Source organism: Ovis canadensis, chromosome 3 (genome assembly GCF_042477335.2).
Source record: "Ovis canadensis isolate MfBH-ARS-UI-01 breed Bighorn chromosome 3, ARS-UI_OviCan_v2, whole genome shotgun sequence".
Taxonomy (NCBI): domain Eukaryota; kingdom Metazoa; phylum Chordata; class Mammalia; order Artiodactyla; family Bovidae; genus Ovis; species Ovis canadensis.
The window spans coordinates 100,666,871-100,691,505 of NC_091247.1; the positions used below are offsets into that span (position 1 = coordinate 100,666,871).

The following is a 24,635-nucleotide window of genomic DNA, read 5'->3' on the forward strand; positions in this document are numbered from 1 at the left end:
AAACACCCCATCGGATTACCAAATAATTGAGCTAAAAACGACAAACTGTACCTCTTTCATTAAATCTAAGACCCTCAAAAGCCTACCAGTTTAGTCTTTTAAAACTGCTAGGAGAAGGGGTCCAGGCATGGCAGCTGGAACATGCTCTCCAGATGACCCTGTAACTGGGAAATGCTTTAAGATACACAAACCTACTTTACCTCCAACTAGAAAAGGAAAATCAAGATGCGAAGGCAGTTCAGTAATTTTATTCGACCATCAGCAATTAGTTCTCATCCACATTGACTGTCTGTAGATCTGCAAAAGAAGCGACAGCCGGTCACCTTCCACACACACACACACCCCCCCCCCCCCCATCCCACGCTCACACAAGAACCTTTTCTGCAAGGGCTTAGGCAAGGATTATTCTGAATGACCTTTCCCAACCCAGATACAGACGTGTTCTGTATCCTTTTGCATTTTCCCAAAAAAAGGTTTACTGACTATGCCTCTTACTTACATCCCTACTTTGCTAAACGAATGAACTCAGGTTCTAACAGGGCCAAGGATTTAAAAAATGAAGTAGACCTTACTTTTGAAAGTGGTGACGGGCACGTAGGTAACCAAAGTATAGAGCTTGTTTGGCGAGTCTTCATCTTCATTACGTTTTCTGGACAACCGCACACGGATCCGGTATGGGACATTCCTGAAAAATAGAAAACACAGGTGTCTTGGGATGTGGAGGTGGAAATGGCAACCCAATACCAGAATACTCCAGTAATCTTGCTTGGAGAATCCCATGGACAGAGTAACCTGGCAAGGGTCCATGGGGTCTCACAAAGTTTGACATGATTGAGCATGCTTGGGATGTACCTGTCTCAGCTGGCAGCCACCACTGCCAAGCAGTGACCTCAGCAAAATGTCATAAATGTTGGCTATGGGAGCTACGTTAAATCCCAAGCAGCACTAGGTGAACACGTCCGACTGTTAAATGTTCAGTTTCCCGGCCTCACGCACACAATCCTCCTCCTAGCTCACCAACCTCCTCAGCAGCATCACAGCTGACTGCACCCACTCTTTTGTTGACCTGAAACTTCTCTCAGTTCATGGAACACCCCTCTCCCCATCTCAAGGGAGCCCACAGACAGCTCCTTCATGAGACAATCCCCGCCACGACAGCCCACTGCAGGGCTAAAGCTCAGGTCCCTGTCTCTGCATCCAACCCCAGTGTTAAAAAGACCACCCAGATGCAGACAGTGCCCCCACCCTGCTTGTCTCAAACCCTCCGGCCCCACTTCTACCCTGGCCCCTTAACTGTGCTTTACAGTAACCCCCAAATCTGCCTACAAGCAGGACTTCGCAGCCTGAGCGCCGCTGAGGCCTGGCCGCACCATTTCTCGTGTGTGTTGTGTGTGGCTGGCCACTCTGTGCACTGTGTAACTGCTAGGAGTCTCTGGCCTGTAGCCCACCCCCACCGTGGACACTGCTCTTCGGCCTAGAGAAAGCCAGACTCCACACCATGACCTACACGGTCTGCCTGCTGCCCAAGTCCATCCTCACTCACTGTCCTCAAATCACACTGTCTACCCCACTTTAACCAACTGTGTTCCCAGGTCACGTTTGTTCTCTGTGTGTGATGCACTTACCTGATCCGCACACTGCTGACTCCTCCAGGTCTCAGTAACACCAAGTTAGAAGGCCTCCCCACAGATGCTACCCTACTTACTCCCTGAGCCACGGCTACATCATCTTTTTCTTATACATCGTGTGTGTTAGCTCAGTGGAATGGTGAAATCTGTCTCACACCCAGACAACTCAGTACCTGATTCCTTTGGCCCAGACGGCTTTGTTGAGCCTGGTGTCGATGCGCACATCCGGGGTTCCCATCTCCTTCATGGCAAACTTCCGGATTTCTTTGAGTGCCCTAGGGGCACGCTTCTTGAAACCCCTGAGATTCAAAAGTAAGTAAATGAAATGAGTAGAAAATTAAACATACAATACAGCGAGTTTTCATACAACAAATCTAAACTAAACCTCTAACAACACAGGAGTAATCCTTCACCACCACGTCATGCCTGCCAGTTACACAATCGTAATCTTCTACGCACAATCTACTTCCAGTAATGCAGAACAAGGGCTCTATGATCCTTAAAAGATGCTAATATATACACTGGACAACCCTTTCTCTTTTTCTGACAAAGCAAAAATACCCTCAAGCTCTGATACCATCTGCTACAGAGATCAGAGGTTAGAATATGCTTGAACACAAAGCACACAGCACTGAAGTAAACACTATGTCATCAGGTTTCAGCAATCACTCAATACTAACTTAAAGGTCCCTTATTAACTTGGTCTATGATTAAAGACAAGGGGTTTGAGATGGACCGATTTCCTCTCAAAAAACAAAAGGCCAACAGTTAACGCTTCGGATTTCTCAGCATGTATCAGGCACTATTAACCTGTTGTTTAGATAAGGATACATAAATTCCTTGCTGCTGCTGCTGCTAAGTCACTTCAGTCGTGTCCGACTCTGCGCGACCCCATAGACGGCAGCCCACCAGGCTCCCCCATCCCTGGGATTCTCCAGGCAAGAACGCTGGAGTGGGTTGCCATTTCCTTCTCCAATGCTTGAATTTCATGCTTTCAGTTAAATACAAAATGTGAGAAAGCAGAACTCTATTAATGGCTGAAATGATCAAGCAGTTGGTTAAGTGAAGGCTATTCCAAGTAGGGGCAGAGACCAAAAGTTAAACAGACTGTGAATGTCAGAAGAGCCATATCAGTTACCATATCCAGCACCTCCCCAGCCTCCTTGAACCCATCAAACAAGCTAGCTTCCTTCACTTAAATATTTAACCACCCAGAAAAAAAATGCTACAAAGAAAAAACCAGAGAAAGGAGAGGAATAAGGAAGGGGACTGCATGTTTAAGATGGCCACAGACACTGAAGTCAAGATCCAAAGATGACGGTGCCTGTTTAGCTACCTGTGAGAAAAAGCATTATGGGGGTGGGTAAGACTAAGCTCAAACGGCTGCCCTGAATCAAATACTTGCCAGCTCTGATTAAGTAAGTAGCCAACCCATGTAGAATCACAGCAGAACTCTGGCCTCTTAAGATGGTAAGATGGGAAGCCAATGGAGGCCCAGGTGTTTGGAGTGGAGGAGGGAACCAGGAGTCCATCAAGGAAGCAGTTCTTGTTTTCTTGGTGGTGGGACCAGTGTACTCAGGCTGAGGAAGGCAGACCCAAGAGGACATGCTCACTTGCCAACAAAAAGGGAAGGCTGCAGGGAACCTGGAAAGTGTGTGGGGGCAGCATGGACACAGGGAGTTTGGCTCAGGGTTATGTAAAATTTGAAATGCCTGTTAAAAACTGTATGCATCTTAACAGCAGCTGGACATAAGAGGCCCTAAAACTAGCTGCTATTACCAAGCATAGGTAGAGAAGGGCTGAGTCCTGGACTCAATATTAAGAGGATGGGATGTGAGGAGAAACAGAGATCAGCTGCAGAGGCAAGAAAAACACAAGAATGTGAAATCCTAGGTGGTAAAATGAACGAACAAAGAACTGCCAATTGTTGCCCATCAGGAACTAAAAACCCATTCATTCAGTACTGTGAAGGTCTTCACTTAGGGCTTTTGTAACACAAATGCCTGAAAAACTCATCCACCTGCAATGGCTCACACCCACTCTTCTAAGGCCTGGTTAACTTGTGTGGCCTGTAAAACATCACCCTAGGACTCACTCTTCACCCTTTTCCCTCTGGTTGCTTGTCTACCTCCTCCTCCTAAGCTAGGAGGGCAGGATCTTTCGGTTTCCTGTTGAACCCACAGACCCCAACACACACTTATGTGCTCAATGTGCTCCCCACATGAATCCACCACACCCCAAATGGAAAGACTCCACATACACAATACTGCCTAGCTCACACATGGATCAACACCTGGCCTGGAGTGCCAGGCCACATGTAGGGGTCACTGCCACGTGTAGGTCCCTCACAAAATCAGCTGTCCAGATACAGCAGAGACCGACCAAGCCAGTCAAGAAATTTTTGCAGGGCAACGTTTGCTGTTAAAAAAAACTCCCAACAGCAGCATTCAAGAAAAGATGCAGTCTCCAGTATCACTAGTCAGCACCATGTGCAGAAAAGGGAAGAAAGGCACTACCACCAAACCTCCAGAGACCACCACCAAGAACCTGGACGTTGGAAATCACCCCCAATATTCCTGTGGATCGCCAATGCACAACCTCCAGGTGTCCTCCCAGCAAACAACTCCACCAACACATCCTTTCCTGGTCTCTACAACGGTTTCATTCCCAGTATTACGACTTTCCCAGTATCAGTACCCATCTGTGTGGGTCAGGAAACTAAAGAAACCGCATCACAGCGTTCATGTTCTTGGCCGGTCCGGCTTCAATTAACTAGTGAACCTGACTACAAAGACCTAAAAACATCAGCGTTCCCTCCTGCACAACCCTCAGGCCTGCCAGGGTTTTATTCAACGACAGAGCAACGAGTGGACTGGTTTAATCACCTCCGTATCTCCCCAAATTGGCTCTCCCAGAAACCTCACCGTTCTATCTCCCGTTTCTAGGTATCAACCTCGGAGGCATTTCCCTTTAAATCCTATAAAGCTTAAACAGGGTCCATGGAAACAGACTTGAGCTTTCGCAGCATTAATGCGTAATTTCTGGCCCACCCAGCCTTCAAGCTAGACAGACTCAGGGACCACCAGACCGTGATTTCGGGAGCCCCCAACAGCAGGGGCAGCGGCAGGCCGCAGGGGTACTCACACTCCATGGATGCGCTTGTGAATGTTGATGGTGTATTCTCTTGTCACCACCTCGTTGATGGCGGACCGGCCCTTCTTCTTCTCGCCGCCCTTCTTTGCGGGAGCCATCTAAACAAACCCAGGCGACAAAGCAGCTCAGGGCGAGTGCGTCAAACCTGTGAAGCCCTCCCTCCCGGCCCGGCCTCACGGAGCCGCCCTCGGTACGGTTTCCGGGGACAGAAGGTCCGGCCAGGTCCCTGAAGCCCCAGGTCTGGGTAGACACAAGTCGGCTACCCCGCGGCCCAAGTATCCGTATCCCTTAGGTGCCCCCGCCCCGGAAACCCTTGCAGCTCGGGTTCCCTCAAGCCTGGCCGCTCTCTCTCAGGCTCAGGGAGCCCTTAAATGCAGCGCAGATTCCCGTGCGCCGGGGACGCGGGGTCCCAGGCCAGCTCAGGACAGAGCCTGCCGGCCTGGTCAGCACAATCCAGGTAGAGGATGGCGCCGGATTACTACAGACAAAACTCCACAGCCATACTCACCCTGCAGGGCCGGGGTTGGAAAGGAAGAGCGCGAGGGATTGTGGGAGAAGGAAAGCAGCCTCGCAAGTACAACTTCCGGGTTACCTGGAGGCGGGGGAAGGAAGAGGCGCTGCTGTGACGCAAGCAGCGCGCGCCGTGGGGAAAAAGGCGTGAAGGCCTCTGGGGCGGGGCCTCGGGCGTCGCGCTTTCCCTCGCAGCTTCTTATCGTCGGTCTCCACCTCCTGCGCGCCAACGAGGGTGGGAGGGGCTTGTGGTTCGCGTTTAAGTCTTCAGAGAAAATGGGATCCTGGTCCCCAGGTGGACCGTGCCAGGGTAGGCAGAGAAGATGCCTTTCTGTTTCGCCCAGTCGCTCAGTGATTCAGCCAGCATTGCCTGAACTTGTGAGCCTGGTTGGCAGCCCGGAGATGACCTACGCGCCTCCCGGCCTGGAGGGAGCAGAGAGCCTTTCCCGGCGGCAGCGATCAGCTAGCTGCAGAGATGCAGAGGGTTAGGGTTACGAGGGAGGCAGAGCAGAGGTGGGTTTGCAGAAGAAGCGTTTCGAAATTAAAAGCGCTAGTTTGTAACTGACTATATGAAATGTCAATTTAGGAGACAGTAGTTGATAAAATCACCTTAGAAAGAGAGAGTAAAATACTGTGTGCAGTCTATTATATTGGAGAAATCAATGTGATTTCGTGACCTTAAATATGTTTTTAGCTCTATCACAACAGAATGACCCAAAAACAGCAATGGAAGCAGCGCTTTTATCTAACACCTGGTGTAAAGTAGGTACCTTGAAAATGAAAAGGGAGGAACCTGATGCCAGGAGGTCAGGTGTGAGTTGACAGACTTCATGGCCAAGTCTCGGGTCCGCATGCCAAACCCACGGGTTCAGAACTCTGGACCTTCCGGCTGCTGATCAGAGACTGCATTCTCTTCTGGAGGGGCAAGGGGATGGTAAAAATCTTTCAACCTAGGAAGGATGTAAAAATTTTGAGGATTGAGTTATTGAAACCCTAGAATAGTATGTGAAAACTGGAGCACTTACATGTATGGCTGAGCCCCTTCGCTGTCTGCCTGAAACTATCACAATACTTTTAATCGGCTCTGCTCCAATATAAAATTAAAAGTTTAAAAAAAAAGAAAAAAGAAAATAAAAATGATGAGAATTATAAAGAATTCTCCAATCAGGAAAGAAAAAAACTGGAGCACTGAGAAGGTGTTAGGATGAGCCTGGAGTAGAACACAAGTTAGCTCTTTGATAGTCATATTTTGCAACTAGCTTTGATGTAAAGATACTTAGTTTTGTTACATTTTGTGGGTCCTGTACAACTTTTAAGAAATCTGTATTAGACAAGATTTTACTGTAATAACAAGTGTTAATATCTAATCTCTTTTCATCACTGGGTAAATTTTTTTTTGTAAATTCCTAAATATTGATTTATTTGTTGTTTAAGTAGCATATGATTAATGAGGGAAATGTTGAAGTGAAAGTATTAGTCCCTTTAGTCCAACGCTGCAACCCCATGGACTGTAGCCCGCCAGGCTCCTCTGTCCATGGGATTCTCCAGGCAAGAACACTGGAGTGGGTAGCCATTCCCTTCTCCAGGGCATCTGACAGGCAGATTCTTTATGGTCTGAGCCACCAGGGAAGCCCCATAAATTAGTAAATTGGACATTAAATGGCGTACAGTTGGTGGTGACTATCTTTCCATGTCCTAAATCCTCTCTGACAGAAATGGACTCACCAGCATGGAGGATACAGTTTTTCAGTTTGTCTGGATGGGTTAGTTCATGGCTGCACTGAAAGAGATGGGGACATCAGGAGGGGCAGATGATTTTAAAGGATTAAATTACATTAAATTCAGGACCTTTTAAGTGCGTATAAAGTGGTTACCCAAGTTGGAGTATATATTTTAAGGCACATATTATTTTACTGAATGCGCTGATGGGTTACCCTGCTTCTCCCATAGCTAGACATTGGCTGGATAGACAAAAATCCTAGAGAAGGTTTTCCTTTTTTTCTAATGATTTTTCTTCCCCTGGAAAAATAAAGGTGCTTCACAGATGCCACAAGGCTGTGTATTTCAGCCATTCAGTCAACCATGTCATGCTTACAGAAGTATGCTGTTGTTTGTACTATTGCACATAGGCGTTGTATGAAGTTCATACGTGTGTATCCAAAAAGCCACACATGCCATTACTCTGGAAGACTCAGATTTGTTGTTTGTCTTGGTTACTAATGGCTGACTTTAAAACCTCTAGGCTTCACATAAAGTGAAGGGAGAAACTTAGGCAATTTTTTTACTGAACACCCACATTTTACCAGATAATTCAGCCAGAGTCCAACATATCATGGCCTAGCAACTTCTCACAGTTGGCCATTTCACCATATTGCGATATACCATTGTATAAACAATGGTATAAACAAACAAACAAAACCCTAATTTAATGGGCATTAGTTGCTGTTAGAGACAAGATACTACATTTTAGTGGAGTTAGTTTAAAATATTCTTAAGCTTGGTATATTTCAGAGTTCATATTTCAGTCACTTCTCATGAGCCAAGATTTTATAGTTTCTAAATAGAAAAGTCATGACAAGTTTGCAAAACAGTCTTTAAATCAGCACAATTAAATGAATCAAAAGTTTAAGGATTAAACTTCCCCTGATGTTATGTGGGTTTAAAGAAATGTACTCAATAAGAGTTTTCTGAGTTTACCCAGACTGTGAACATGTGTAAAGTTTAAGCAATACTAAATTAATTTAGCAGCATGACATAGTCCACCCTCTTCTAATGGCTTCCAGCTGGAAAATCCTAGCACAACAAATATGCTGTTTCCGTTAAAAATTTGTTCTATTTAGAAGTGCAGATTCTGACAGCCAATTAAAATTCAAATTCTTTTACAGAAATATGAGATCTGGAAACCTTTGAATTTACCAAACAGTTAAATTACAAAATAGGTTATCTAGTGTCACACAGAATTTTTGTTTTAAAAAGGGCCCATTTTGGATTCCTGAGAGTAAATGATCCTAAGATATGCAAAATATTTAGACTTACCTTTTTTTCATGTAATTCATATCGCAATTGTGTGTGTGAATAATTAAAACTCCTTTTGATGTATTTACGTGGCAGCCTCTTAGGCCGCTGAAAACTGATCCTGGCCAGAGAATGAAGAGAGGTTTTCTCTCTTTTACAGGGAGGCAGGTAGAAACACAGAGCCCCAGTGACGGAACAAGCAGGGGAACTTGGTTCTCTCTGACCGCGCTCTGCTGAGCGTTGCCATCTCAGTGATTCTCAGTCTCAGTGTGCCAGCGCACCCTCACGCCAGCGTGCTGAAGCCTCATGGAAAAGGGGGTGCCGTCTGCTGTATCTCCCCAATCCACATGGCGTGTGCACAGGTCTCCCATACAGACACACAAACCCTGGGTGCATCACTGCTGCGTAAGTGCTGGCAAGCAAGAGGCCATGGAACCCTAGCCCAGGTGAGTTTACTTATGGGCTATACCTGCTTCTGTGGATAATGGCTTGGTCATCTCTATGGATTACCCATGTCTCTTTAAGTTAGAGATATTTCCAGGAACTTTTTCTGGTTTTGTCATTTTGTTTTGCTATCATTTCTAAAAGAACCATTGATTTCTTCTGGCACAGTCTTTAAAATAAAGATCAGGATCCCAATAGGCTGAGAGGCATGTGAGCTCAAAAAACCTAAGGCCATTACCCAGATTGTTGGTTGCTCGCTCCCACCTTTTCTGCATTTTTGATTATCCTTAGAAACGTGTTGAAATTAAAAAAAAAAAAGTTTACTGACGAAGAGAGGTATGAATGCATCAAGAACAAGGTACAGAAACTGCCTCAAAAGGAAATTATACAAATTTGTTAATTTATTACAAAATGTCCACTCACAGAAATACACAAGAAAACTTTTATCCTTTTATATTTTGGGAAAGGAACTGGTGTCTCAGATACAAAATAATTTACACAGAATCCATACAATTTTATTTTATATAGAAATAGTTCCTTATTACAACGGCTGTACAATTCACTACACTTCGTCTTATAATTACATAAAATCTTCTCTTTAGAAACATCTCAACAAAACATACAAAAAAAGCAAAGTGCATTTTTGAAAAGGAAAATCCACTCCTGGGTCTTGGTCAGGAAAGATGTGTAGAAAGCTGCGGCACCCTCACGCTGAGGGCCAGCATGGGGGGAGGGGGGTTTCCTGGGGTCCTGCCTGGCCTGTAAAACCTTCCCTTTCACAGTCCTCGAGTCCTGTCGAAATCCCAGAACGTCACCTGCAGAATTGTACTCTGCCTTGAGTCCACGTTTGTAGTCGCAATCACCGGGAAGTCAACAGAAAACAGTCCAGTGTTACATTCAGGATAAGAAAAAAAAAAAAAAAGCCGATCACCAGAACGGTGTGGGGAGAAGAGTCTCATTCCATTAGGGTTTAGGCGGGAGGGTGGGAGGTGAGGGGCTGCAGTCTGGTTAATAATGCCCAGCTTTGCTTTCTGATTGGTGGGCTGTTTTTGTTACTGGGGTCTCCGCGTGAAGTCAGGAGACTTGATTTAAAAAAAAAAGGAAAGTGCCTAAGTTATCTCCTTGTGCAGCTGTGCAAATTAAGACAGAAATGATCATCTAAAAATAATGAGAGAAAAAAAAGTCATCTCTTCTTTCCTTTCAAGACATCGCTGACCGGGTGCTTCTCCGAGGAAAGAGGGTCAGGAGAGTGAAGGCCAATGAGCCCATGGGCACGTGGCGCAGACTGGTCCACGCTGGGGGGAGGGGAGACCCAGCAGAGACGCTCCGTGTCTAAGCTGAACAGAGTGATGCACTGATGCGCTCCGCTGGGGACCGCGGACGGTCTGTCTGGGTATGGTTGTAGACTGTGGCTGTGAAGCACAGGGAAAGGGGAAACAGGGCCAGCTTCCCTGCTCACTCATGTCCACGCTGGCCGCCGCCCTCGGACATGATCACCACCCAGGAGCTCTGAAATGGATGCGGCGTGCACGGAAGTTGGGGTGTCCTTTAAACTCTTCTCCCCAACTCCTTGGCCACCCGCCCCCTCGTCCGTCCATTGGTTAAAGCTGATGTGACCCAACCAAGGTGCCCAGCCACTACCGAGGCGGCTGCTGGAGGCCTGAGGACTCAGACAGGCTGCTGACCCTTCGGGCTGGGCGCGGGGGCCCCGGTGTTGGGTAGCCCAGGGTCCCTGGCTGTTGCGAGTAGGTGGCGAGAAGGAGGGAGTCCTGCTGCTCACTGTGCAGAGAGGTTGGCACCTGCACCTGGAAAGAAAGGAACCAGCTCCAGGGAAGGTTCTGGGGTTCAGGGACTCCTTCCCTAAATGGCTGGGGCGGTGATGTAGTCCTCCTCAGACTGAAGGGTCCTCCTCCCCTGCCTGAAGACCTGGGGGAAAGGAAGCCCAGCTCTCCGGCCAGCACTAGGGGTTCCTCCTGGCCCGGTGGCCGGGGGCCTAGGCTGCAGGAAATGGTTTCTTGAGCACATGTACAGGAGCCCCCACTAGCCTGTGTGGTACTGGATCCTGGAACCTGACACCCCATGTACGTCATTGCCCGCACAGCATCCAAACAGGCCTGTAGTCCACATACTTTTCACTGGTGGTCCCAATTTCCAGAATCACTTCCAAATACTGCCATCTGCCAGGAAGCATCCTAATTTGAAGCTCAGAAACTCACTGGGTTTTCCTGGTGCCTCAAATGGTCAAGAATCCACCTGCAGTGCAGGAGACCTGGGTTCAATCCCTGGGTTGGGAAGATCCCCTGGAGAAGGGCATGGCAACCCAGTCCAGTATCCTTGCAGCCTGGAGAATCCCATGGATCGAGGAGCCTGGGGTGGGGGCTATAGTCCACAGAGCCTCAAAGAGTCAGACACGACTGAACAACCGACGCAACAACTTCAACTGGTCAGACATTAACTCTGGAACCTTCAGTCTCACCTCGCACTATTCCCAGCCATGAAATCGCCCCTCCAAGGAATCTGGTCCACTCTGTTTCCAAAGCTGTGCAAGGCACATCTGCCCCTCTACCTCGGCTCAGGCTGCCTCTGTTGTTGAAACGTTGTCCCCCCACACCTCACACTCAGCCATCCACACTTGGAGTGTTTCCGTCCCCACGCCTCGTCCTTTTTTGACCTTGGCTCCCCAGCCCCAGTGCTCCATTGACACTGACCCAGGCCTGGCAGCTCTCTGTGACGTCTCCTGTCCCCCTGCGCTCAGGGCCCCTGAGTGCTCCTTGCATCCTTAGCCCTGCATCTGGGTGGAACAGGCATGTGCAAGCATGCTGGTGGCTCCCAATGAAGGAACAGATAGATGGGCAGCCTCTAGCTTTTCCCCTGACTTCTCCCTGCCTTCTCCCCTCATCAGTTCCCGTCCCAGATCACTCCAGGGTCCTGCAAGCTGACCAGGGAGCAAAGCTGAGGTCCAGAGTTAACTCCCACTAAGATGTGGTGTTGGAGAAGGCAATGGCACCCCACGCCAGTACTCTTGCCTAGAAAATCCCATGGATGGAGGAGCCTGCTAGGCTGCAGTCCATGGGGTCACTAAGAGTCAGACACGACTGAATTACTTCACTTTCACTTTTCACTTTCATGCATTGGAGAAGGAAATGGCAACCCACTCCAGTGTTCTTGCCTGGAGAATCCCAGGGATGGGGGAGCCTGGTGAGCTGCCATCTATAGGGTCTCATAGAGTCGGACAGGACTGAAGTGACTTAGCAGCAGCAGCAAGACGTGGTGTCAGGGAGATCTGAAAACTACGCCGTAGCTGGTTTAGCCGCCTTGAAATTCAATCACAATCTAGAATTCGAGGAGGACTCTGCGTCTTGGTCACCCTGCACATTCACCTATGGCTTCGAGGATGCCCAAGCGGGGCAGGTGGGGGTGGGGGAGCAAAAGCTACACTGTGCCTTGTGGTAGGGGCTTGAGGCTGTGGGGGAGGCCCCGTTGGACAGGAAGGGGCACATGGGCATGTGTGGGAGGGAAGGCCAGACCCTGAGCAGACACTTCTGTCCCATCTGAACCCCCAGCCACTGGCTCACACCCCTTCCTTCCAGTGCATGTGGTACTTGCTTAAAGTAAGCAGTGACCACAAGATTACCTACATACAATGGAGTATTCCTCAGCCATTAAAAAGAATGCAGTAATGCCATTTGCAGCAACATGGATGGACCTAGAGACTGTCATACTGAGTGAAGTCAGTCAGAGAAGGAGAAATATTGTATGACATCTGTTATAGGTGGAATCTAACAAGAAATGATACAAATTAACTTATTTACAAAACAGAAACAGACTCACAGACTTGAAAGAGAAGGAACTTATGGTCCCCAGGGCGGGTGAAGGGAGAGAAGGGATAGTTAGGGAGTTAAGGATGGACATGTACACATTGCTCCATTTAAAATGGATATCCAACAAGGTCCTACTGTACAGCACAGGAGACTCTGCTCATTGTTAAGCGGCAGCCTGGATACAGTAGGAGTTTGGGGAAGAATGGATACATGTATGTGTATGGCTGAATCCCTTTGCTGCCCACCTGAAACCATCACAACATTGTTAATCAGCTATACTCCACTATAAAATAAAATGTTAAAAAAAAAAGAAGTGACCACAATGAAACATGCCCCACATTTTCCTGGAAAGCCTCAAATTCATGCAATGTTATCTCATTCATTTAAAGGACGTTTGGTGAACCTTTAAACCTGATGTAATTTTCTACTTGTATGAAATACTGCATATAAACACACTAACAAGCCCAACAGACATGGCAATCAGTGTCTGATATTTGCTCTAAGAAAGTGTAGACACCATCATAAAAATTACTTTTTAAAAAATGGACCTTCTTAGCGCATAACAAGAGGCCAAATAGCTGCTTCTAAGTTTCTCATACTGTATATACATAGACTTTGTCAACTTGAAGCATGATGAACTTTAGAAATGATAAACTTTCAAATATGAATCTGTCTGAGGCTTATTTTTATACTGACGCCTAGAACCCCGTTGAAAGCCTGGAATGGAAGGAAGGGCCCATCAGGCCTGGGCTGGGGGCTCGGCCTTGTCTCCCCCTCCCCAGGCGCTGCCCAGCCCCACCTGAAGGAAGTGCGGAGGCTGCGGCTGGGCCTGTGCAGGCTTCAGGGGTGATGGCTGAGAGGTGGCGAAGCTGGGCTGCAGCCCCATCAGCAGGACAGGGGTGGCGGCGTTGCTGCTGGTGGTGTGCACATCCGGGTTCTGAAACACGGCCTGGCTCTGCGGATACCTGTTTGGTGACACACAGAAGAAAGATGACAAGAGGAAAAACAGACAGACAGGACTTCATCAGAGCTAAAACCTTGTGAACATCACTCTCTCCATGCAGTGAAAACACTGCCGGGGGAAAAAAAAAAGCTGCCAGAAAAATCTTTGCAAGTCCTATATCTAAAAAGAGGTTGATATCCAGCTGTATATAGATACAATTTCTGCAACTCACCACCACAACAAATGCAAAGAACCTGGTTAAAAAATCGGCAAAAGGCTTGAGTAGACATCCTGGAAAGAAAAGGTACAAATGGCCAATAAGCACGTGAAAGTCATTAGGGAAATGCAAATCAAAACCAAATGAGGACTTCCCTGATGGCACAGTGGATAAGAATCTGCTTGCCAATGCAGGAAACGGGTTCGGTCCCTAGTCATACCACACGCCACGGGGCAAACTAATCCCCACAAATGTTACCATGGCAAAACTGGGAGAGTCAACAGTGTTACCCAGCATGCTGTTGGCATCATTGTAAACAAACAAGTTAAGGGCAAGATTCTTGCCAAGAGAATTAATGTGTGTACTGAGCATATTAAGCACTCTAAGAGCCGAGATAGCTTCCTGAAAAGTGTGAAGGAAAATGATCAGAAAAAGAAGGAAGCCAAAGAGAAAGGGATTTGGGTTCAGCTGAAGCGCCAGCCCTGTCCATCAACAGAAAATTGGATTAAAGATTTACTGAGCATGGCCTCACCCATCAGAGCAAGACCCTGATTCCCCCACCCCACAGCCAGGCCCTCCCATCAGGAAGCTTCAATAAGCCTCTTAGTCTCATCCATCAGAGGGCAGACAGAATGAAAATCACAATCACAGAAAACAAACCAAACTGATCACATGGATCACAGTCTTGTCTAACTCAATGAAACTATGAGCCATGCTTCTTAGGGCCACCCAAGACAATGGGTCATGGTGGAGAGGTCTGACAAAAAGTGGTCCACTGGAGAAGGGAATGGCAAATCACTCCAGTATTCTTGCCTTGAGAACCCCATGAAGCCAGGATGAAAAGGCAAAAAGACATACACTGAAAGGGGAACTCTCCAGGTGGGTAGATGCCCAATATGCTACTGGAGAAGAGTAGAGAAATAACTCCAGAAAGAATGAAGAGACGGAGCCAAAGCAAAAACAGTGCCCCATTATGGACGTGACTGGTGATGGAAGTAAAGTTCAGTGCGGTAAAGAGCAATATTGCATAGGAACCTGGAATGTTAGGTCCATGAATCAAGGTAAATTGGAAGTGGTCAAACAAGAGATGGCAAGAGTGAATATCAACATTTTAGGAATCAGTGAACTAAAATGGAATGAGCGAATTTAATTCAAATGACCATTATATCTACTATTGTGGGCAAGAACCCCTTAGAAGAAATGGAGTAGCCCTCGTAGTCAACAAGAAGGTCTGAAATGCAGTACTTGGGTATAATCAAAAAATGACAGAATAATCTGTTTGTTTCCAAGGCAAGCCATTCAATATCACAATAATCTAAGCCTATGCCCCAACTGAAGACAGTAGGGAAAACCCCTAGACCATTCAGGTATGACCTAAATCAAATCCCTTATGATTATACAGTGTAAGTGAGAAATAGATTTAAGGGACCAGATCTGATAGACAGAGTGCCTGATGAACTATGGATGGAGGTTCGTGACACTGTACAGGAGACAGGGAGCAAGACTATCCCCAAGAAAAAGAAATGCAAAAAAGGAAACTGGCTGTCTGAGGAGGCCTTACAAATAGCTATAAAAAGAAGAAAAGTGAAAAGCAAAGAAGAAAAGGGAAGATATACCCATTTGAATGCAGAATTCCAGAGAATTGCAAGGAGAGATAAGAAAGCCTTCCTCAGTGATCAGTGGAAAGAAATAGAGGAAAATAATAGAATGGGAAAGACTAGAGATCTCTTCAAGAAAATTAGAGATACCAAGGGAACATTTCATGCGAAGAAGGGCTCAATAAAGGACAGAAATGGTCTGGACCTAACAGAAGCAGAGGATATTAAGACAAGGTGGCAAGAATACACAAAAGAACTATACAAAAAAGATCTTCACGACCCAGATAATCACGATGGTGTGATCACTCAGCTAGAACCAGACATCCTGAAATGCGAAGTCAAGTGGGCTTAGGAAGCATCATTACAAACAAAGCTAGTGGAGGGGATGGAATTCCAGTTGAGCTATTTCAAATTCTAAAAGATGATGCTGTGAAAGTGCTGCACTCAATATGCCAGCAAATTTGGAAAATTCAGCAGTGGCCACGGGACTGGAAAAGGTCAGTTTTCATTCAAATCCCAAAGAAAGGCAATGCCAAAGAATGCTCAAACTACTGCACAATTGCACTCATCTCACATGCTAGTAAAGTAATGCTCAAAATTCTCCAAGCCAGGCTTCAACAGTACATGAACTGCGAACTTCCAGATGTTCAAGCAGGTTTCAGGAAAGGCAGAGGAACCAAAGATCAAATGGCCAACACCTGGTGGATCATGGCAAAAGCAAGAGAGTTCCAGAAAAACATCTATTTCTGCTTTATTGACTATGCCAAAGCCTTTGACTGTGTGGATCACAATAAACTGTGGAAAATTCTGAAAGAGATGGGAATACCAGACCACCTGACCTGCCTCTTGAGAAACCTATATGCAGGTCAGGAAGCAACAGTTAGAACTGGACATGGAACAACAGACTGGTTCCAAACAGGAAAAGGAGTACGTCAAGGCTGTATATTGTCACCCTACTTATTTAACTTATATGCAGAGTAAAACAAGCTTGCTTACGTGCTAAATCCACATGTATGATTTAGCTGTATACAGGTCAGGAAGCAACAGTTAGAACTGGACATGGAACAACAGACTGGTTTCAAATAGGAAAGGGAGTGCGTCAAGGCTATATATTGTCACCCTGCTTATTTAACTTATATGCAGAGTACACCATGAGAAATGCTGGGCTGGAGAAAGCACAAGTTGGAATCAAGATTGCAGGGAGAAATATCAATAACCTCAGATATGCAGATAACACCACTCTTATGGCAGAAAGTGAGGAAGAACTAAAGAGCCTCTTGAAAGTGAAAGAGGAGAGTGAAAATGTTGGCTTAAAGCTCAACATTAAAAAAACTAAGATCATGGCATCTGATCTCATCACTTCATGGCAAATAGATGGGGAAACAGTAGAAACAGTGGCTGACTTTATTTTTGGGGCCCAAAATCACTGTGGATGGTGACTGCAGCCATGAAATTAAAAGAGGCTTACTCCTTGGAAGGAAAGTTATGACCAACATAGACAGCATATCAAAAAGCAGAGACATTACTTTGTCAACAAAGGTCTGTCTAGTCAAGGCTATGGTTTTTCCAGTAGTCATGTATGGATATGAGAATTGGGCTATAAAGAAAACTGAGCGCCAAAGAATTTTGAGCTGTGGTGTTGGAGAAGACTCTTGAGACTCCCTTGGTCTGCAGGGAGATCCAACCCATCCATCCTAAAGGAAATCAGTCCTGGGTATTCATTGGAAGGACTGATGTTGAAGCTGAAACTCCAATAATTTGGCCACCTGATGCGAAGAGCTGACTCATTTGAAAAGACCCTGATGCTGGGAAGGATTGAGGGCAGGAGGAGAAGGGGACGACAGAGGATGAGATGGTTGGACTGCATCACCGACTCAATGGACATGAGTTTGGGTAAACTCTGGGAGTTGGCGATGGGCAGGGAGGCCTGGTGTGGTGCAGTCCACGGGGTTGCAAAGAGTTGGACACGACTGAGCGACTGAACTGAACTAAATGCTCCAATCACTACTGCAGAAAAAGCTGAAATTGAACAGTTCTATGAGGGCCTAAAAGACCTTCTAGAACTAAACCAAAAAAAACAAAAGTCCTTTTCATCAAAAGGCCTGGAATGTAAAAGTAGGAAGTCAAGAGATACCTGGAGTAACAGGCAAGTTTAGCCTTGGAGTACAGAATGAAGCAGGGCAAAGACTAACAGAGTTTTGCCAAGAGAATGCACTGGTCAGAGCAAACACCCTTGTCCAACAACATAAGAGATGACTCTACACATGGACATTACCAGATGGTCAATACCAAAATCAGACTGATTATATTCTCTGTAGCCGAACATGGAGAAGCTCTATACAGTCAGTAAAAACAAGACCAGGAGCTGACTGAATCAGATCATGAACTCCTTATTGCAAAGTTCAGAATTAAATTGAAGAAAGTAGGGAAAACCAATAGGCCATTCAGGTATGATTTAAATCAAATCCCTTATGATTATACAGTGGAAGTGACAAACAGATTCAAAGGATTAGATCTGACAGACAGGGTGCCTGAAGAACTATGGATGGAGGTTCGTGACATTATACAGGAAGTGATCAAGACCATCTCCAAGGAAAAGAAATGCAAAAAGGCAAAATAGTGGTCTCAGGAGGCCTTACAAGTAGCTGAGAAAAGAAGAGAAGCTAAAGGCAAAGGAGAAAAGGAAAGTTAGATCCATTTGAATGCAGAGTTCCAAAGAATAGCAAGGAGAGATAAGAAATCCTTCTTAAGTGATCAATGCAAAGAAATAGAAGAAAACAATATCATGGGAAAGACTAGAGATCTCTTCAAGAAAATTAGAGATACCAAGGGAACATTTCATGCAAAGATGGGCAAAATAAAGGAGAGAAATAGTATGGACCTAATAGAACCAGCAGATAATAAAAAGAGGTGGCAATAATACACAGAAGAACTATACAAAAAAGATCTTAATGACCCAGATAACCATGATGATGTGATCACTCACCTAGAACCAGACATCCTGGAGTGCAACGTCAAGTAGGTCTTAGAAAGCATCACTACGAACAAAGCTAGTGGAATTCCAGTTGCGCTACTTCAAATTCTAAAAGATGATGCTGTGAAAGTGCTGCACTCAATATGCCAGCAAATTTGGAAAACTCACCCGTGGCTACAGGACTGGAAAAGGTCAGTTTTCATTCCAATCCCAAAAGGCAGTTCCAAAGAATGTTCAAACTACTGCACAATTGCACTCAAATCACATGCTAGCAAAGTAGTACTCAAAATCCTCCAAGTTTGGTTTCAACAGTACGTGAACCAAGAACTTCCAGATGTTCAAGTTGGATTTAGAAAAGGCAGAGGAACCAGAGATCAAATTGCCAACATCCGCTGGTTCATAGAAAAAGCAAGAAAATTCCAGAAAAACATCTATTTCAGCTGGTAAAGAATCCACCCGCAGTGCGGGAGACCTGGGTTCAATCCCTGGGTTGGGAAGATCCTCTGGAGAAGGGAAAGGCTACCCATTCCAGTATTCTGGCCTAGAGAATTCCATGGACTGTATGGTCCATGGGGTCACAAAGAGTCGGACACAACTGAGTGACTTTCACTTTCACTTTCTTCTTCATTGACTATGCTAAAGCCTTTGACTGTGTGGATCACAGCAAACTATGGAAGAGTATTCCCATTCTTAAAGAGATGGGAATACCAGACCACCTGACCTGCCTCTTGAGAAATCTGAGTGCAGGTCAAGAAGCAACAGTTAGAACTGGATAAGAAAGGACAGACTGGTTCCAAATTGGGAAAGGAGTACGTCAAGGCTGTATATTGTCACCCTGATTATTTAATTTATATGCAGAGTACATCATAAGAAACGCTGGGCTGGATGAAGCACAAGCTGGAATCAAGATTGCCAGGAGAGTTATCAATAACCTCAGATATGCAGATGACAGCATCCTTATGGAAGAAAGCAAAGAGGAACTAAAGAGCTTCTTGATGAAGGTGAAAGAGGAGAGTGAAAAAGCTGGCTTAAAAATTAACATTCAGAAAACTAAGATCATGGCATCTGGTCACATCACTTCATGGCAAATAGATGGGGAAACAGTGGAAACAGTGAGAGATTTTATTTTCTTGGGCTCCAGAATCACTGCAGATGGTCACTGCAGGCATGAAATTAAACGATGCTTCCTCCTTGGAAGAAAAACTATGACCAACCTAGAGAGCATATTAAAAAGTTAGAGACATTACTTTGCCAACAAAGGTCCGCCTAGTCAAAGCTATAGTTTTTCCAGTGGTCATGTATGGATGTGAGAGTTGGACCGTAAAGAAACTGAGGGCTGAAGATGATGCTTTTGAACTGTGGTGTTGGAGAAGACCCTTCAGAGTCCCTTGGATTGCAAGGAGATCCAACCAGTCCATCCTAAAGTAAACCATCTCTCTGGTGGGAGGTGGGAGGGGGGTTCAGGATTGGGAACTCATGTACACCCGTGGCTGATTCATGTCAATGTATGGCAAAAGCAATACAGTATTGTAAAGCAAAATAAAGTAAAAATAAAAATTTTAAAAATTTAAAAAAATAATAAAGTAAATCAACCCTGATTATTCATTGTAAGGACTGATGCTGAAGCTGAAGCTCCAATACTTTGGCCACCTGATGTGAAGGGCTGACACACTGGAAAAGACCCTGATGCTGGGAAAGATCGAGAGCAGGAGGAGAAGGGGATGTCAGAGGAGACAGTTGGATGGCATCACTGACTCAATGGACATGAGCTTGAGTAAGCTCCAGGAATTGCTGATGGACGGGGAGGCCTGGGGTGCTGCAGTCCATGGGGTCTCAAAGAGTCCAACAAGACTGAGGGACTGAACTGAACTGAAAGCACTCCAGAGCACCACACCTCCAGAGGCTGTTTGCTGCTAATGCTGAGCCCTCATACCCGTGAGCCCGCATGCTGCCAGAGTCTGTGAGCCTAGCGCCCTGTGCTCCGCCACAAGAGCAGCCACCACAATGAGAGGTCCTGGCACTGCAACAAAGAGTCTCCACTGCTCACCAAAACTAAAGAAAGCCCTCATGCAGCGAGAAAGACCCAGCACAGTCACAGAAAAAGGAAATCAAAATGAGGTATCATTTCATTACAATACTATTAACGAAAAAAGACTGTACATAACAAGTATTGTTGAGGATGTGGAGAAATTGGAACTCTTGTGCCCTGTTGGTGGGAGGGGAAAATGGTGTAACTGCTGTACAAAACAGTGTGAAGTTTCCTCAAAAAGGTAAACGTAGCATTACCATGTGATTCCGCAGTTCTACTTTTGGGTATATGCCCCAGAGAAGTGAAGGTAGGGGACGGAAACAGTTATTTATACATCCATGGTCGTAGAAGCGTTATTTACAGTAGCAAAAAACAGGAAGCAACCCCACATTCATTGATAGGGGATGGATAAACTAGGGGCAGTGTATACAGACAGTGGAGTATCATTCAGCTTTAGAAAAGCAACGAGATTCTGATACAGGTTTCACCAAGGGCGAGCCTCAAAGACACTACACTGAGTGAAACAAGCCCATCACAAAGTACAAATACTGTATGAGTCCACTTAGATGAGATACCTAGAGAAGACACACTGATAAGAGACAAAAAGCAGAAGGCTGGGGGCAGAGCAAATAGGAAATTAGGGCTTAATGGGGACACAGCTTCAATTTGAGATCAAACAGTTCTGGAGATGGGAGGTGGTGACGGCTGCACAAAAACGTGGATGTGCTTCTGCTCCTGCACTGTACACGTAGAGAGCTACATGGGAAATTTTGTGTTATACAGAATATATGTATTTTTTATTTTAAAGAAAGAGTACTTGATGATAATGGCCAAGTAACAAGGGGAATGCCATTTGGGAGAAAAAGTTGGCTTAAAGCTCAACATTCAGAAAATGAAGATCATGGCATCCGGTCCCATCACTTCATGGGAAATAGATGGGGAAACAGTGGAAACAGTGTCAGACTTTATTTTTTGGGGCTCCAAAATCACTGCAGATGGTGACTGAAGCCATGAAATTAAAAGACGCTTACGCCTTGGAAGAAAAGTTATGACCAACCTAGATAGTATATTCAAAAGCAGAGACATTATTTTGCCGACTGAGGTCCGTCTAGTCAAGGCTATGGTTTTTCCTGTGGTCATGTGTGGATGTGAGAGTTGGACTGTGAAGAAAGCTGAGCGCCGAAGAATTGATGCTTTTGAAGTGTGGTGTTGGAGAAGACTCTTGAGAGTCCCTTGGACTCCAAGGAGATCCAACCACTCCATTCTGAAGGAGATCAGCCCTGGGATTTCTTTGGAAGGAATGATGCTGAAGCTGAAACTCCAGTACTTTGGCCACCTCATGAGAAGAGTTGACTCATTGGAAAAGACTCTGATGCCGGGAGGGATTGGGGGCAGGAGGAGAAGGGGATGACAGAGGATGAGATGGCTGGATGGCATCACTGACTCGATGAACATGAATCTGAGTGAACTCCGGGAGTTGGTGCTGGACAGGGAGGCCTGGCGTGCTGCGATTTATGGGGTCGCAAAGAGTCGGACACGACTGAGCAACTGAACTGAACTGAACTGGAAGAGTCCAGACCAGGAAAGAAATCTTAAGCGTTAGCCACTCAGTCGTGTCTGACTCTTTGCGACCCCATGGACCATACCCCACCAGGCTCCTCTGTCCATGGGATTCTCCAGGCAAGAAAATTGGAGTGGGTAAGCCATTCCCTTCTCCAAGGGATCTTCCCGACTCAGGGATTAAACCCAGGTCTCCTGCTTTGCAGGCAGATTCTTTACCATCTGAGCCACCACGGAAGCCCAGAGATAGGTATTTAAAGACACTATACAGGGAATTCCCTGGTGGTCCAGTGGTTAAGACTTCACCTTCCAAGGCAGGAGGTGCGGGTTTCATTGTGGTTGGGGGACTAAGACCCCACATACCTCCTAGTCAGAAAACCAAAACACAAGGCAGAAACAATACTCTAACAAATTCAATACAGATGTTAAAAACGGTCTACATACAAAAGATCTTTTTTAAAAAAGATACTGTGGAGAAGTCCACTTTTATTTTTAGAAGTGTTCTATCTCTACATGGGTCGTTTTATGGTAACAGGCACTGGGGGTTCGAAAATTTCCGGGGCCTGTGTGTGTGGGAGGCAGACTCCGACCTGCCCTAGAAGACGGAGTGTTAGGTCATGTCTGGAGGAGATGGACGGGGAGACGTGGACGGTATAAATTACTGGGTTGACCGAAAATGATAGTTTAGATGTTTCAGAGGAAAGAATTTCTGTTTTTGCCTAGTTTCCTGCATTTGAAACATCTCTGGAAAGTGATGTCACAAGATTCTGTGTTTCCACTTATCTGGATCATTTAGAAAGAATAGTCCAAAACCAAAACCAACATCCTGCGCACCCCTCCAGGCAATGGAGAGCATCATCAAGAGTTTAAAGGCAGTTTCCTTGCAGTGTACAGCTCCCGCCACCCCCAATGCCCACCCCCACCATCACAGGGTTTTCATGGGTGTAGGTGTGGGCCCCAGTCTTCAGGAATGCTCAGTAATCATCACTGTGACTATTACTACTGGAGGAGGACAAAGGAGAGGGACTTCAAGCAGGCAGCCGCCAGGGCATGAATGGACGGCCTCTGCGTCTGGGCACCGCAGGCCTCATTAGCTAGCCCTGTCCCTGTGAACTTCTGACGCAGATGAAGCCAGTGTTTATATGACCACAGTGTCTGCTTTATTTCAAAGGGCTTGGAACTATTTTCCAACAGCTTTTCAAGGATTCTCTCCTCTGGCTCCAGTAAACCTCTGTCCCTCATAATGAAATTGGCTCAGCACAGCTGCCTCGGGTACAGGGGACAGCAAGCGAAGAGCCCGGGGCCAGCAGAGGGAGAAGGCTCCATGTCTGGGAGGGCAGAAGGGCCCTATGTCTGCACAGGGTCACAGCTCAGGGCCCACCCTCGGAACCATAGAGCAACAAGCTCGTGTGGGGGATCTGCCAGCATCGGGCGGCCAGCCGGAGCTGCACAAGGGCCCTGGGGAAGGGGGACAAGGCTCTGTAAGACTCCGTTGACCCGGGATGTTACCCTTAGACCTGCACAGACGGGAAGACAGTGATGAACTTGGCATGTAAAGAATTATTTCCTTCAGGTCTTATTCTCAGCCTGGAATGCTGACATGAAGTTTTCTCTCTTGACACAGGAAATGGAGGAAGAACAGCTAAGGGGAGGAGTCCTTTAGAAAGGTGTGGGCACGTGTGGATCCTCCCTGCAGGGCCCGACTCGAAAGGGTGTGGCTGGTCCAGGCAGATGAAACCCTGCGGCCTGAGACCACTCGCTGCGGCTCTTTGCCCCACCCCTCCCCAACCTGGGCCACCTACTTGACTTGCCGTCCGGTCCTCCTGACCTCTGAGGGCTGCCTCGCATCACAGGATCCGGGCATCATGGGCTGGATGGGCTGGCTCAGCAGTAGCCTTTGAGCCGAGGAGGACAGAGATGGGAGACTGTGATCAGTACCGAAGCTGTGGACCCGCCAGCCAATCCGCACCTGCCGAGCCCCACCCTTCCTGGCTGGCCCCACGGAATCCCTGCTGCTCTCTTCCTGAGGATCCTTGCTGCGGCAGGGCTCTTCCTCTGGCCTCGAGACCCCAGCCCTGTTCTGTCACTTCATGAGCTGAGGTCAACTGCAGAGTTGATTAACAAATGAGTCATTTACAAAACGGAAACAGACTCACAGACTTAGAGAATAAACTTATGGTTGCCAGGGGGAAGGATGAGGGGATAGTTGGGGAGTTGGGGATAGACATGTACGCACGGCTATATTTAGGATAGATAACCAACAAGGACCTATTGTACAGCACAGGGGACTCTGCTCAATGTTGTGTGGCAGCCTGCAGGGGGAGGGAGTTTTGGGGAAAATGGACACATGTATATGTATGGCTGAGTCCCTTTGCTGTCCACCTGAAACTATCACAACATTGTTAATCTGCTCTATGAAAAAAAGCAAAAGTGTTAGCTGCTCAGTCGTGTCTGATTCTTTGTGACCCCCATGGGCTATAGCCCGCCAGGCTTCTCTGTCTATGGCATTCTCCAGGCAAGAATACTGGAGTGGGTTGCCACCGCCTTCTCCAGGGATCGAAACTGGTCTCCTGCATTGGCAGGCAGATTCTTCACCGGCTGAGCGACCAGGGACTCCAATACAAAATAAAAAGTTCAGTTAAAAAAACTGCAGAGGATTTAGAGTCTATTTGTCTAAACTCTGCCTCCATCTTCAGCAGAGAGCCGAGACGAACAGTGTAAAACTATGTCTCAGGTATCTTTC

General features: G+C 46.5%; 2 protein-coding genes and 1 long non-coding RNA gene across 6 annotated transcripts in view; 1 reads left to right on the forward strand and 2 right to left on the reverse strand.

Annotated features, from left to right (window-relative positions):
- Positions 1-232: 232 nt before the first annotated feature.
- On the reverse strand, positions 233-6,241 carry RPL31 (ribosomal protein L31). Its single transcript, XM_069583828.1, has 6 exons — positions 6,062-6,241; positions 5,290-5,758; positions 4,773-4,879; positions 1,802-1,927; positions 573-685; positions 233-297 (listed from the first exon to the last, which is right to left on the reverse strand). Exons 3-6 carry the CDS (start codon positions 4,877-4,879, stop codon positions 266-268), a joined length of 378 nt encoding a protein of 125 aa, XP_069439929.1. The 5' UTR covers positions 5,290-5,758; positions 6,062-6,241; the 3' UTR covers positions 233-265.
- On the forward strand, positions 5,435-24,336 carry LOC138437121 (uncharacterized). The gene is made up of 3 exons (XR_011255780.1): positions 5,435-5,804; positions 8,467-8,752; positions 23,517-24,336. It is a non-coding gene; the product is annotated as an uncharacterized lncRNA (long non-coding RNA).
- The window catches only part of NPAS2 (neuronal PAS domain protein 2), a 202,083-nt gene continuing 186,577 nt past the window's right edge, over positions 9,130-24,635 (reverse strand). For all 4 annotated transcript variants that reach the window (XM_069583822.1, XM_069583823.1, XM_069583821.1 and 1 more), the window contains 3 exons: positions 23,695-23,787; positions 13,371-13,536; positions 9,130-10,555 (listed from right to left, as the gene is read on the reverse strand). In XM_069583822.1, the coding sequence (XP_069439923.1) occupies positions 10,388-10,555; positions 13,371-13,536; positions 23,695-23,787 (427 nt within the window). In that variant the 3' untranslated portion in view covers positions 9,130-10,387. The remainder of the gene's footprint in view (positions 10,556-13,370; positions 13,537-23,694; positions 23,788-24,635) is intronic.

Coding starts and splice junctions, on each gene's coding strand:
- RPL31 (XM_069583828.1), bottom strand. CDS start 4,879: ATGGCTCCCGCAAAGAAGGGCGGCGAGAAGAAGAAGGGCCGGTCCGCC. Junction 1,928..4,772: donor CACAAGCGCATCCATGGAGT/GTGAGTACCCCT, acceptor TTTGAATCTCAG/GGGTTTCAAGAAGCGTGCCC. Junction 298..572: donor GCCCGTCACCACTTTCAAAA/GTAAGGTCTACT, acceptor CTTCTTTTGCAG/ATCTACAGACAGTCAATGTG.